General features: G+C 49.9%; 1 protein-coding gene across 1 annotated transcript in view; it reads right to left on the minus strand.

Moving 5' to 3' along the window:
• The window catches only part of LOC149331198 (monocarboxylate transporter 3-like), a 29,676-nt gene that overhangs the window by 3,987 nt on the left and 13,432 nt on the right, over positions 1-12,257 (minus strand). The window contains exon 2 of the mRNA XM_089555418.1: positions 205-348. Within this exon, the coding sequence (XP_089411544.1) occupies positions 205-348 (144 nt within the window). The remainder of the gene's footprint in view (positions 1-204; positions 349-12,257) is intronic.

A 12,257-nucleotide genomic window follows, 5' to 3' on the forward strand; every position in this document is an offset into this window, starting at 1 on the left:
GACATCATGCATCTCTGTCGCGACCTCTCTGACCAGTTGTCTACGAGTGGAATATTTCGGCTCGTATTCACTCCGTCTTTGTCCTGACTATTTTGACCTACTCTCCTGAGAAAATCCCTTACGGACGCTCAACACTGCAACCAAAGTCTCCCCTCCATTTTGCGGAAGCCAAACTTTACTAACTACAAACGTGCTCATTCTTACCGTAGACAACTCCGTAAAGCAAAGTGAGCTGCAGAATGCTATCGGTGAAACCGCAGGCGCAGAGCGAGCCACCCGCCGCGAGTGAGCACACAAGCAGCATAGCCTGGCACGAGAAACGGTGGCAAAGGTACCCCATGACTGGGCCTGCGAAGAGAAATGAAAGCACGTACAGGGTCAGTCACATTTAACGTGAACGCGGCTCTGCGTGGCCACGCACGCGAGGAATGCCGCTGCACCTAACGCGGTCATGAATCAATGCAGAGTGGCGCGGAGGAACGGAGACCTTGACGTGGTCATCATCGTCATCAGCCTGACTACTCCCACTACAGGGCCTCTCCCATATCTCTCCAATTAACCCTGTCCTTTGCCAGTTGCGGCCACCGTATACCCGCAAACTTCTTAATCTCATCCGCCCACCTAACTTTCTGCCGCCCTCTTCTACGTTTGCCTTCACTTGGAATCCGCTCCGTTACCCTTAAGGTTGTCTCGCCTTCGCGTTATATGCCCTGCCCAATCCCACTGGTGCTTCGCGTCACCTGGTGCTTGACGTGGTGCTTCGCGTCATCTGCACCTTTTCACGATTTAGATACAGGATTGGTCGTAATGGTGTTCCGCATACGCGCAGCCGCGCGCAACCGTGTTCCCGCTAAGTGTGATGGACCCCGCACATATCATAAACAACTACTTCTGATTTTCATTGGTAATGCAACGCGGTTCTTCTTCCTCCGAGGCGAAAAACAAATCTCTCACTGCTTGTCCCTTGACAGGATGGTGCGCTTCGACGTTATATTTGAAGCTGCTCTGAACGATTCTCTGCCATCAGTGTGTACAAGAGTGCACCAAAAAAGCACAAGAGTGCACCATCAGACACCGAATGCCACATCTTAGCTGCATGGATGCAGTAGTCTACGAGTTCCCGCTTCCATGCGGCAAGGTGTAGGTTGGACAAACCGGACGTTGTCTTAATGAGCGCCTGCTTGAACACAAGAATTCATTAAACAAGAGAGGACATCTTCTGCCAAGCCTGCTCGAAAGAGAAGCGTGTAGCCTGCAAGCCTCGACTATCTGACTGCAAAGTGCTATTCAAAAGCCGAGATAGGACAGAACGTGAGCTTGTGGAAGCCTTCTATATCAAGAATCGAGGTGATAGTTGCATTAGTGACACGTAAGTTGTTCTTCGCCAGAGTGAAATGCTGTTTCTTGATGCGTATCTGTGAGAGGTGATTGTCTGCGATCAAGAGCATGGATAAGGGCAATGGCTATTTAAACGTTCTTCCCTGAATAAATCCTGTTGAAAGTGCAGTTCCCTTCCTCGTCCGTGTCCCCGTTTTGCGCTCTCATGTCTTTCACGGATAAGAGCACCTATGTCCCAAGCCATTCAGAAAACTGCGTCTTGCTGCGAAATGCTAATTTAGCTGCTTTTCATTTTCTCCTGATGCATTTATTACGCTGCCACTGTCCATTCCGTTGCAAGGCTATGGGCCGCATTTAGCCTCACCTCCACGACATGCGGACAACCTTCACCGAGGAACGTGAATGTGAAGCTGAACAGATCACAGACCACACAACAATACTGCTAGCGTCGCTTGCTAGAGGCTTTATTTAGAATAGAAAGCAAAATCGGTGTTGTTAAAAGAGTAGCGGGGAAATTTACGAGCCACTTCAAAGCCACAAAACCAACCACTGCCCAGAAATGAAAAATGTATATAGTAATGATATAGATATAAAATAAATCAACATTAATTCAAACCAAGCAATACACAACGTAATTTTTAATGGACGTCCTAATCAAAGTAGGAAATCAATGATGACGATGAATTTATTCATGCAAGATCAAACTGGCAAAAGACCAAGATCGTTTCTTTTTCCTTGAGCAAAAGTATAACTTCAACATCTGACAAAATGCTCGAGGGGTCGACAGAGATTTATATGGGTAAAGAGATTACGAATTTTAAAGAGTCATGTTGGCTGTGCTTACCGACGCTAGACTTAAACATCAGTAGGAGAGACATCTGTCGCGCAGTGGACATATAGCTAATAAATTTATACCTTGGCCAAGTCCCGACAGCAGATCCGGATCATAGGAGAGAAATAAAAAAAAAGGAATAAGAATTCTTTGGAGTGCGTTTCAATGAGTGTTATTAAAAGCTTTACGACACCCCTGCATATTTCGTAGAGCATTTGCATTCGCCCAGTACTTATCTGTACCTGAGAAACTTGGAGGCGAACGATTGCCTTTAAATTAGATACAGGACAGCGAACTGAGACACGCTATTGATAGTATTAATAGCGCAAAAAGCAAGACGCGTAGTCTGCAGAATTCCGTAGCATAGTGGAAATCTTTGTGGAAACAAAGCGCTAGATATGGGCCCAAAATGAACAGAGGAACACTGAGGAGATGTAACGGATGGCGCCCTAATAAATAAGAATGTTCCAAGAGAAGGAACACGCGGGAGGAGACAGCAGAGTAGATTCCGTTTGATAAATGGAACCAGGGGCCATGTCTGAGACAGCTTGGCCGCAACGCGTGCTGCAGAGGACAATTGTTTATCTATCGGATGTCTCTGTTCTGCAGCGACTTAACCTGATTGCTGGTGCTCTTGACTGGTGCTCTTGACTATATATATATATATATATATATAGCACAATAAGGTAAACGTACTTGGTTGCTAGTTTAAAATAAGATTCGAAATTGAGAAACGCTTCGTTTATTGGGAGTCGACGTTTCGGACAGAGCCTGTCCTTTTTTGAAAAAGGACAGGCTCTGTCCGAAACGTCGGCTCCCAATAAACGAAGCGTTTCTCAATTTCGCATCTTATATATATATATATATATATATATATCAAAAATGATTTCTTGGCAGCTGATTGATCAATATAAGATAATGTCACCAGAAATTGAAAAACATAACAGGATTTAATTCACGACGTTTCGGCTGGAGGACCAGCCTCCTTCCAGGCTGGACTTTTTCCAGGAGGACCAGGCTGGTACTCCAGCCGAAACGTCGGGAATTAAATCCTGTTATGTCTTTCAATTCCTGGTGACTTTCGTATATATATATATGGAGAGAGACGAAGTGGTTGTGTGAGCGCTGGTAGGAGGAATGGTTGAGAAGGAGAAGCTCGGATTTGTCGTCACACAGTGCAAAGTTCTTGGCTTCCCTTTGCATGCGGCTAAGAATGTGCAAGCCCTCCACCGCGCTGTCACCACCTACCACTCTGTAACTCACCTCCTGCGGCGCGTGGTCACTCGACGCTCAGGTCTCCACGAGGCTCACGCGTGCCGAGTTGCCCACGCGCTGGCCCTCAACAAGGTCTTGTACTTTGCACCCTACGCTTCCTTCACTCAGACTCAACTTAACGCTCTCGAGACTGCCCTTGTGGGCCTCTACAAGGCAGCTCTCAACCTCCCTATCACTACCTCTACCACTAAGCTCTTTGCCACAGGCCTCTTCCATCCTCTTCGTTCTCTTCTCAGTCTCCATCGTGACTCGCAGCTTGCCCGGCTTTCCCTTACCCGTCAGGGTCAGTGGTTATTGACTCAAGCGGGTATCTCGCCCATTCCAATCTCCCCGTTTACCTCTCCTATTCCCACCCCCGCTCCCAATCTTCGTATCCTTCCCCTCCCGACCAACATGTCCCCCGTCCTGCACGCCGGCCGTCGTCATGCGGCCGCACAGCACCATTCCCCTCTCTTTGATAACCAGGGTGTAGCTTACACGGATGCCTCCTTCGTGGCTCCTCGAGGTTCCTGCGGCTACGCCCTGTACCATCCACACCTCCCTGCTCCTGAAACCCACACCAGCGGGCCGTATCTACACCCTCCAGACGCACTGTCCCTCGAGGTTCTCGCCATTGCGCATGCCCTCCAGTCATTTGCCCTCCTTCCCTCTCTCCAAGAGTACACAGTCTATTCAGACTCAAGCCGCTATACACCACATACAGAAACGCACCCTTACCACTTCTCTCCAACAGGAGGTCGAACGAGCGGTCTCCGCACTGCAGCCTTCCATCGTTTTCCTCCGCTGGGTCCCTGGGCATTCAGGAATTGACGGCAATGAGCTGGCCCATCAGCTCGCCCGCGACACACTTTTCCGGGCACCGTTGATCCCCTGGCCCAAGTCCTCGGAGGACGGTGGGAGACTCACCCTTCGCCGCACCATCAAAGAGGTCTACCTTGAGCTCCGCCTCGACAAACGCCTTTACCCTCCCCCTCATCCATCACTCACGGTGCCGGAGTCTCGCCTTCTTCGGCACATTCAGATGAATGCAGTTATCACCGCGTCCCGCCTCTTCCTCTATCGCTATCGATCGGACCCTTCCTGTCCCAACTGCCCCTGTATCTATGCGGACCTGGCCCATTGCCTGTTCTATTGCCCGGCTGCTCAGCAGTCGGGTTCCTTCCCCCCACCCTCTCTATCCATCACCACCTGGCTCGACTGGCTTGGCGCTGAAGGGGAAGAAGAACAGCGGCTTCTGGTCGCCCAGGCGGTCGACATGCTCGGCCTATAAATTATGGTCGAATAAAAGTCTTTTACTACTACTACTATATATATATTCTTACGCCCAGTTGTTTATTAAGACCGGGACGGAGGATCGAAAAATAGCTGGGTCCGCTTGCCGAACACGAGACGCCCCCAACTTCGTTCTCCTCATCTTCAGCTTATCAACCACCGCCGACCACGCAGAATAAGTATTGCCTATTCAAGGGCGTCACACTTCCCCCTACGCAGCCGAAGCCCGCTGGGCGAGTCAAAAAGCGCCGCGCGAATGGTAGGGCTTCAGCCTGGCAACGTGAGTGACTTCGGTTCGCGCTCAACGACGGCCGCTTGCCGTGAGACGAGCTTTGCGGTAATTGAGCTCGCTAATTTGGTCAATAATGACGTAGGGTCCATCGTAGTGGCACAGCAGCTTCTGAGACAACCCTCGCTTTCTGATAGGCCGCCACAACAAGACTAAATCACCGGCGCTGTAAGTAACGCGACGGCGGTGGGCATCGTAGCGCGCCTTTGACCGATCTTGGGAGGCGAGAACACGAAGGCGAGCAAGGCGCCGGGCTTCTTCGGCGAGACAGAGTGTCTCAGCGATAGAGGGATCTTCATGAAGCTCGTCAGAAAATGGTAGTATGGTGTCCAGGGTGTAGCGCGGGGGGCGAGCATAGAGTAAAAAGAAGGGGCTGTAGCCAGTAGTCTCATGGCGCGCGGTATTGAACGCATACGTAATGAACGGCAGGACGCTATACCAGTTCTTGTGCCTTGAATCAACATACATTGACAGCATGTTAGTGAGCGTGCGGTTCGTGCGCTCAGTGAGCCCATTCGTCTGGGGGTGGTAAGGCGAGGAATGGCGAAAATGCGATGCGCAGGAACGGAGAAGCTGCTCCACGACGTCAGCGGTGAACTGCCGGCCAAGGTCACTGATGATAACTTTTGGAGGTCCATGGCGGAGAACTATGAATCGGAGCATAAAAAAGGACACATGATACGCTGTAGCCGAGGGTAGAGCTGCTGTTTCACAATACCAGGTAAGGTAATCGACGCAAACCACTATCCAGCGGTTCCCATGATAGGACTTTGGAAACGGGCCCAGCAGATCTATGCCCACTTGCTCAAACGGTGCTGCAGACGGTGTCACAGGGTGAAGCTGACCAGATGCAAGGCTAGTAGGTCGCTTGTATCGTTGACACTGAGTGCAGCTGGCGACGTACCGCTCAGTCGTGGCCCGCATTTTCGGCCAATAGAAGCGTGCCTGCGTACGGTGCAGCGTCCGTGCCGAACCAAGATGTCCAGATGTAGGGTCATCGTGCATGGCCTGCAAGACAGAGGAGTACAGGCTCTTCGGAACTACCAGCAGAAAGCGCTGGCCCGTAGTAGAATAGTTTTTCTTCCACAAAAGACCATCTCGCACACAAAAGCGGCTGACGTTGGAAGGGTCTTCAGTCTCCGTAAGGAGAGACTGTAGGGTTAAGTCTTTCTGCTGTTCCGCTTTGAACGTTGCGACATCAGGCAAAACAGGTGACACTAACGCGACGCAGTGGTCCAAAGTATCGATGTTCGACTCCGACTCAGGAAGGGGCAGCCTCGAAAGACAGTCCGCGTCAGCGTGACGGCGACCACTCTTGTAGACGACTGTATAGTCGAACTCTTGTAGCCGGAGAGCCCACCGTGCAAGGCGTCCGCACGGGTCACGAAGGTTAACGAGCCAGCAGAGGGCATGATGGTCGGTGACGATGGTGAACGGGCGTCCGTACAGATAGGAACGGAAACGCTGCGTGGCGAAGACGACGGCTAAGCATTCTTGCTCGGTGACTGTATAATTGCGCTCCGGCTTGCTGAGCGAGCGACTCGCATACGCAACAACGTGCTCTTTGTTGTCGCATCGCTGGACGAGAACAGCGCCGAGGCCAGCACAGCTGACGTCGGTGTGAATCTCTGTGGGAGCGGAGGGATAGAAGTGGCGAAGTACAGGGTGAGTCGTCAAAAGGAATTTTAGTTGGCGAAAGGCGGAGTCGCACTCAGGTGTCCACTCGTAAGCCACATCTTTCTGAAGTAGACCTGTCAGAGGGTAAGCTACATCCGCAAAGCGATGAATAAAGCGGCGAAAGTAAGAGCATAAGCCCAAGAAACTCCGCAGCTCTTTAACAGACTGTGGTGGCTTGAACGACTCGACAGCTGCAGTCTTGGCTGGATCAGGCCTGACTCCGTCTTTATCAACGAGGTGTCCAAACACTAACGCTTGACGCGTACCAAAGTGGCACTTTTTAGAGTTAAGCACAAGGCCAGCTTCGCGCATACAGTCGAGGACGAGAGCTAAACGGTCGTTGTGCTCACTGAACGTCTTTCCGAAAATGACAACGTCGTCGAGGTAGCACATGCAGATTTCCCATTTCAAACCACGAAGTATAGTGTCCATAAATCTCTCGAAGGTGGCGGGCGCATTGCAAAGGCCAAATGGCATCACATTAAACTCATAAAGGCCATCAGGCGTAATAAAAGCTGTTTTTTCTTTGTCCGCGGGATGCATGGGTATTTGCCAATACCCCGACCGAAGATCAATCGAAGAGAAGTAGGACGCTGAAAAAAGGCAGTCGATGGCATCGTCGATTAGAGGTAGGGGGTATACATCATTTCTCGTGACGGCATCCAGACGACAGTAATCCATGCAAAAACACCATGATCCATCCTTCTTCCGAACAAGAATTACTGGAGCAGCCCAGGGACTTGAGGACTCTTGTATAACGCCTTTGGTTAGCAACTCCTGGACTTCGTCATTGATAACCTTGCGTTCAGACGGTGACACTCGGTAGGGCTTTTGGCGGATCGGATGTGAGGTACCAGTGTCAACCCTGTGCTGGGTTCGAGACGAGGGGATGGAAGATGGGCCGCCGGGCTGCGAAAAGTCAAACACAGTGGAATATCACTGGAGGATGGTCAACAGTGCACGGCGCTCATGCGTGGAAAGCGAGTCGTCGACCATTCGGAGCAACTGCGACTCGTCGTAAAACTCTGGTGCTGCTGCGCCCAAGGCGTCGGTAACCAAGGCAACGGACACCGGCATGTATTGGCTGCATGAAGCAAGCTTCAGGCCTTCAGGCAGAACTACAGATTCCGTCGAACTGTTCACTGTCCACAGTTCAGTTCTTCCGTTGATGACGGAAACCATGGCATGAGGAATCAAGATGTTCTTCTTCATGCAGTTCAAGTGGTTCGGTTCCACAGCCGCATCAAACACGTCGAGAGCGCTATCGGGGCAGGAAACCGGTACGCACACAGCCGAAGAAGGAGGCACGCCAGAATCTCGGGCAACACAAAACACTCTCTCTCCACTGCACGAGCCTTCTAGAAGATCAGTGGTGGAACATTTGCCGACGTTGAGCTCACCTGTGTGACAGTCAACGTTAGCGCCACACATCTGCAAAAAGTCGAGGCCAAGAATAACGTCGTGCGTCGGCCGGGGGAGCACCACCATTTCCGGGCTGAAGACTTCACCACCCAAACAAACCTTAACACTACACACTCCAACTGCTGGCAACGGTTCACCTCTTACGCCACAAAACTGTACATTTTTGTCCCATCGAAACAAAACTTTTCTTCCGAGGAGGCATTTAAACGCAGCACTCATAACCGAAACAGTAGCACCGGTATCCACTAAAGCCATCACAGGTACATCATCCACTAGCACATGTACTTTGTTCTGTAACATAACGATAGGCAGGGGTATCACTTCCGGCGGCAGACTTCCAGCGACCTCACCCCCATCGGTCGCGCCGACTAGTTTTCCGGCGGAGGCGAGGTAGAGCGGCGTCGGGGTGATGGAGATAGACGTGTTCGGAAAGTTAGAGGCGGCGTCACACTTCTATCAGATGCCGGCGAATGATTCCGCATTTGTGCAGGCCATGAATTGCCGGAATCAGGCGGGCAGGACAGGTATCTAGAAGGACCGGGTTGGTAGTCCGGACGCCGAGGATAGGTCTAGGAGCCGTAACGGGACGGTTGTCGGCGGGGACAAAATCGAGAGATGTGTCCGTGTTGACCGCAGCGGTAACACACCAGAGAGGGACCGGGAGCAGGCTGCGCCGGCAAGTAGTCACCATACGAAGGACTGGGCCGAAAGTTCTCGTCGTATGTGGCCGGCACATGCTGGTAAAAGCCGGACCGGTGCTCAGGAGGCAATCGCGGTGTGTTGTTCGGCCGCAGCCCTCGGGGTACCCGGTGATCCTCAAAGTCCGCTGTGTTAACGTCCGTTGGCGGAGTAGGACGCGTGAGATACACAGGAGGGAGCTCTGATGAATTTCGAGTGAGTTCTAGTGACCTGGTTAACTCTTCGCGAGCGATCTGGCGGATTGTTTCAGTTTCAGTTTCAGTTTCAGTTTCAGTTTTATTCCTTAAAGGCCCCCTTTTCAGGCGGTGTTACATAAGGGGTGGGAATACACTTGAAAATGTGAAAAAAAAACAGCAATGATTCCAAGCAATGTGGAAGCCAGATAGCATGACGATGGTGTATCTACAGCTGCCACCGTCGTCACCCCGGCCAAACGTCCAAATTTCGGTGTGATGCGACGCATTTTCAACGTCTCGAACGTCCGGCAGTGCTTGATGACGTCAGACACGGACTCGAGACTTTCTTTTCCGATCAAAAAATTGCAGACGTCTTCGGCGAATCCTTTGAGCAAATGGCAAACTTTGTCTTCCTCTGTCATGGCAGGAGAGACGACCTTGCATAGCTTCACGATTTCCTCAATATACTTTGTGCATGTTTGTTTCACTCGGGAGCTTAGCCCTTTGGGCAAGTGTTTGTTCAGCCCGCTTCTTCTTCGAGCACTTCTTGAGCTCCTCTACAAAGCGGTCCCAAGTCGTGAGGGAATCCTCGTGGTTGTCAAACCACGTTAGGGCCGTGTCGGTTAGTGTAAACACGACGTTCGCAAGCCGGGCGGAGGAGTTCCACTTGTTGTAGCGACTCACCCGTAGGTAGTGGGTGAGCCATTCATCGACGTCGTCGCTAGATGAACCCGCGAACGACCGTGGCTCCCGGTAATGCTGCCACGAACTGCTGGGCACAAACCTCGAAGCGTCGCCGTCCGGGCACACCATTGGCACAGAAGGCGGCAGGCCAACAATGCGACCACTGCGGCGAATGTGAATCTGGGGATCCGTCTTCGGAGGAACCTCAATACCCGGCACCTTCCACGAAGATGTTACGCCCAGTGGTTTATTAAGACCGGGACGGAGGATCGAAAAACAGCTGGGTCCGCTTGCCGAGCACGAGACGCCCCCAACTTCGTTCTCCTCATCTTCGGCTTATCCAGCAACGCCGACCACGCAGAATGGGTATTGCCTTTTCATGGGCGTCACAATATATATATATATATATTATAGTTTCAGGGATTAAATTCCAATACTACGTGACATTTCGTGGTTCGTTCGTTCAACAACGACTAGTATAATTATTTTAAATCCCACCGGTCGAATCGGTCATTATTCGCTTTTACCGAAAGCTGCATCATTAAGAGGACATAAAAAAAGTTCTGCCTGCCAACCACCCGCTTGTTAGGGCTCAAAATTTGCACAAAGGTGGCATTTGGCGGTGAGTTTTGTTTTATATTGCGTTTACGTGGAGTACTACGCCGGATTCGGTCCAAATTAGTCGGAAATCTTCATCGTCCCGCGATGGCGGACCAAAACTGCGAGCTTTCGCAGTAATGATACCGGTAGGGCCATCGTGCGCCCTCCAGACGAACGAGCAGGAAGAGCTGCAGAGAAACTCTTGGGAGAAGAGCAAGGGGCGGGGAGGTGGGCAGTCGCATGCAACAACTGTGTCTGCGCCCAATTTGTCTGCAAATCAGAGTACGAAAAAAATACAAAAAATGGCAACTTGCTATAAGATAGGCAAAGTCAGAAGGCTACAAGCGAAAAGGAAAAAACTGACGCCAACAAATAAAACGGCAAAAGGTTCAAATCGTATAAAAGAGAGAATGAAGAAAAATAACATAAACGAACCACCACCGGCCAAGCAATTAAGGCGTTAAAACCATTAAAAGCATTTAAAAGAAAAACCACTCTGGACCGACATTCCTGATCGACACTCCGCATCGACATTTACCAGATTCCCATCATGTGTGGTGGTTTATACAACAGCCAGATTGGACGATGTTTCAATGAGAGAGCAAGCGAACACTTCCTCAACGTAAAAAAAAAAGTCTGGGAGTGACATCGCAGCTCATTGCGACTAACCACGCCACGAATATCGGCTTATGTTATCGCACACTGAATTTCTGGCAACACCAAGGAGTAAAATAGAAAGGGAAGTTATTGTAAGTTCTTTAGCTGAAACGGCTGGGGACGCGTGCGTCAGCAGCCCTTCCCTCTGTCTACAGATGAAAATAAGATCCCTCCCGCATTCATGTTTTAATGTGTAGTAGATATGCGCTGAGTATCAAAAGAATAAGATGATACAGGACTGAGCGATGCAGGAGCATTTCTACTACAGATATAAAATTGAAACACTAACTAGCCCCACTTGTCGCATTGTTAGCTAGGGGATTTAATTTCCAGTCAATAAGAAGTTATTTTTTCTACTACTATATGTTTTTCGCATTAAATCTAGTTTCATTAATTCTGATGCATTCTCTTTTAACGATTAACGAACATCGAAGTATCCGCGACATCTTAGAGTTCTTCGTGAGCTGTAAATGAAGAACGACGCATTGCAACCATGATTCGGCTCGTCGATGGCATCGAATACAATTCTGGCTACCGTCGCCGCCAAGTTGCGGGAATTATCGAGGGCGCTAGTGAACCCAATAAAGATTTTTTTTCTTTGAAGACTTTCGTCGTCTTCCAGACTCCTGGAACGCCATCACCACTATGTGAAACATTCATCTGAAACAGTACCCGCTTAAGGCTTCTCGATTAAATCAACCGCGTGGAATTACCTTCGCAACATCATACTTCAAACGTGAATATGGTTTTGCACGTAGCGATTTTCATGCTCCACTGTTTCCTGCCCCTGTCGCACTAGATTACAGTGTCTCTGGGCATTGTATTGTTAACCTATCCCAAAGTTGACACTGATACTTTATGGTTCTTTTAGCGTGTGGCTTTTTCCGCTAACTATATAAAAACAAACTATGTCATGTGAATAAAAATCAAAGCGCGCGGTGTTACATGAAACAGTGGTGTTGCAAGAAAATTTCATTTTTGATTTAGAAAGAAAGGCATGTTATACATTACATTGTATGACGTGAAGTCATATAATGACTTCATAATGCAATATGAAGTTTGCCAATATCCCTCACAAGAAAAGTATACAACAGCTGTACCTATGGGGCAGGAGCGTGGAGGCAAACAAAGATGGTTCAGCTTAAGTGAAGGACTACGCAGCGAGCTATGGGAATAAAAATGATAGCTGTAACGTTAAGTGATCGGAAGCGGGCGGAGTGGGTGAGCGAATCAATGCAGGTTAATGACATCTTTGTCAAAATCAAGAGGAAGAAATGGGCCTGGGCAGGGCACGTAATGCAACGGCAAGATAACCGCTGGACCTTAAGGGTAACGG

The sequence above is a fragment of the Amblyomma mixtum genome, chromosome 8, assembly GCF_055824585.1.
Source record: "Amblyomma mixtum isolate Tamu chromosome 8, ASM5582458v1, whole genome shotgun sequence".
Classification (NCBI taxonomy): domain Eukaryota; kingdom Metazoa; phylum Arthropoda; class Arachnida; order Ixodida; family Ixodidae; genus Amblyomma; species Amblyomma mixtum.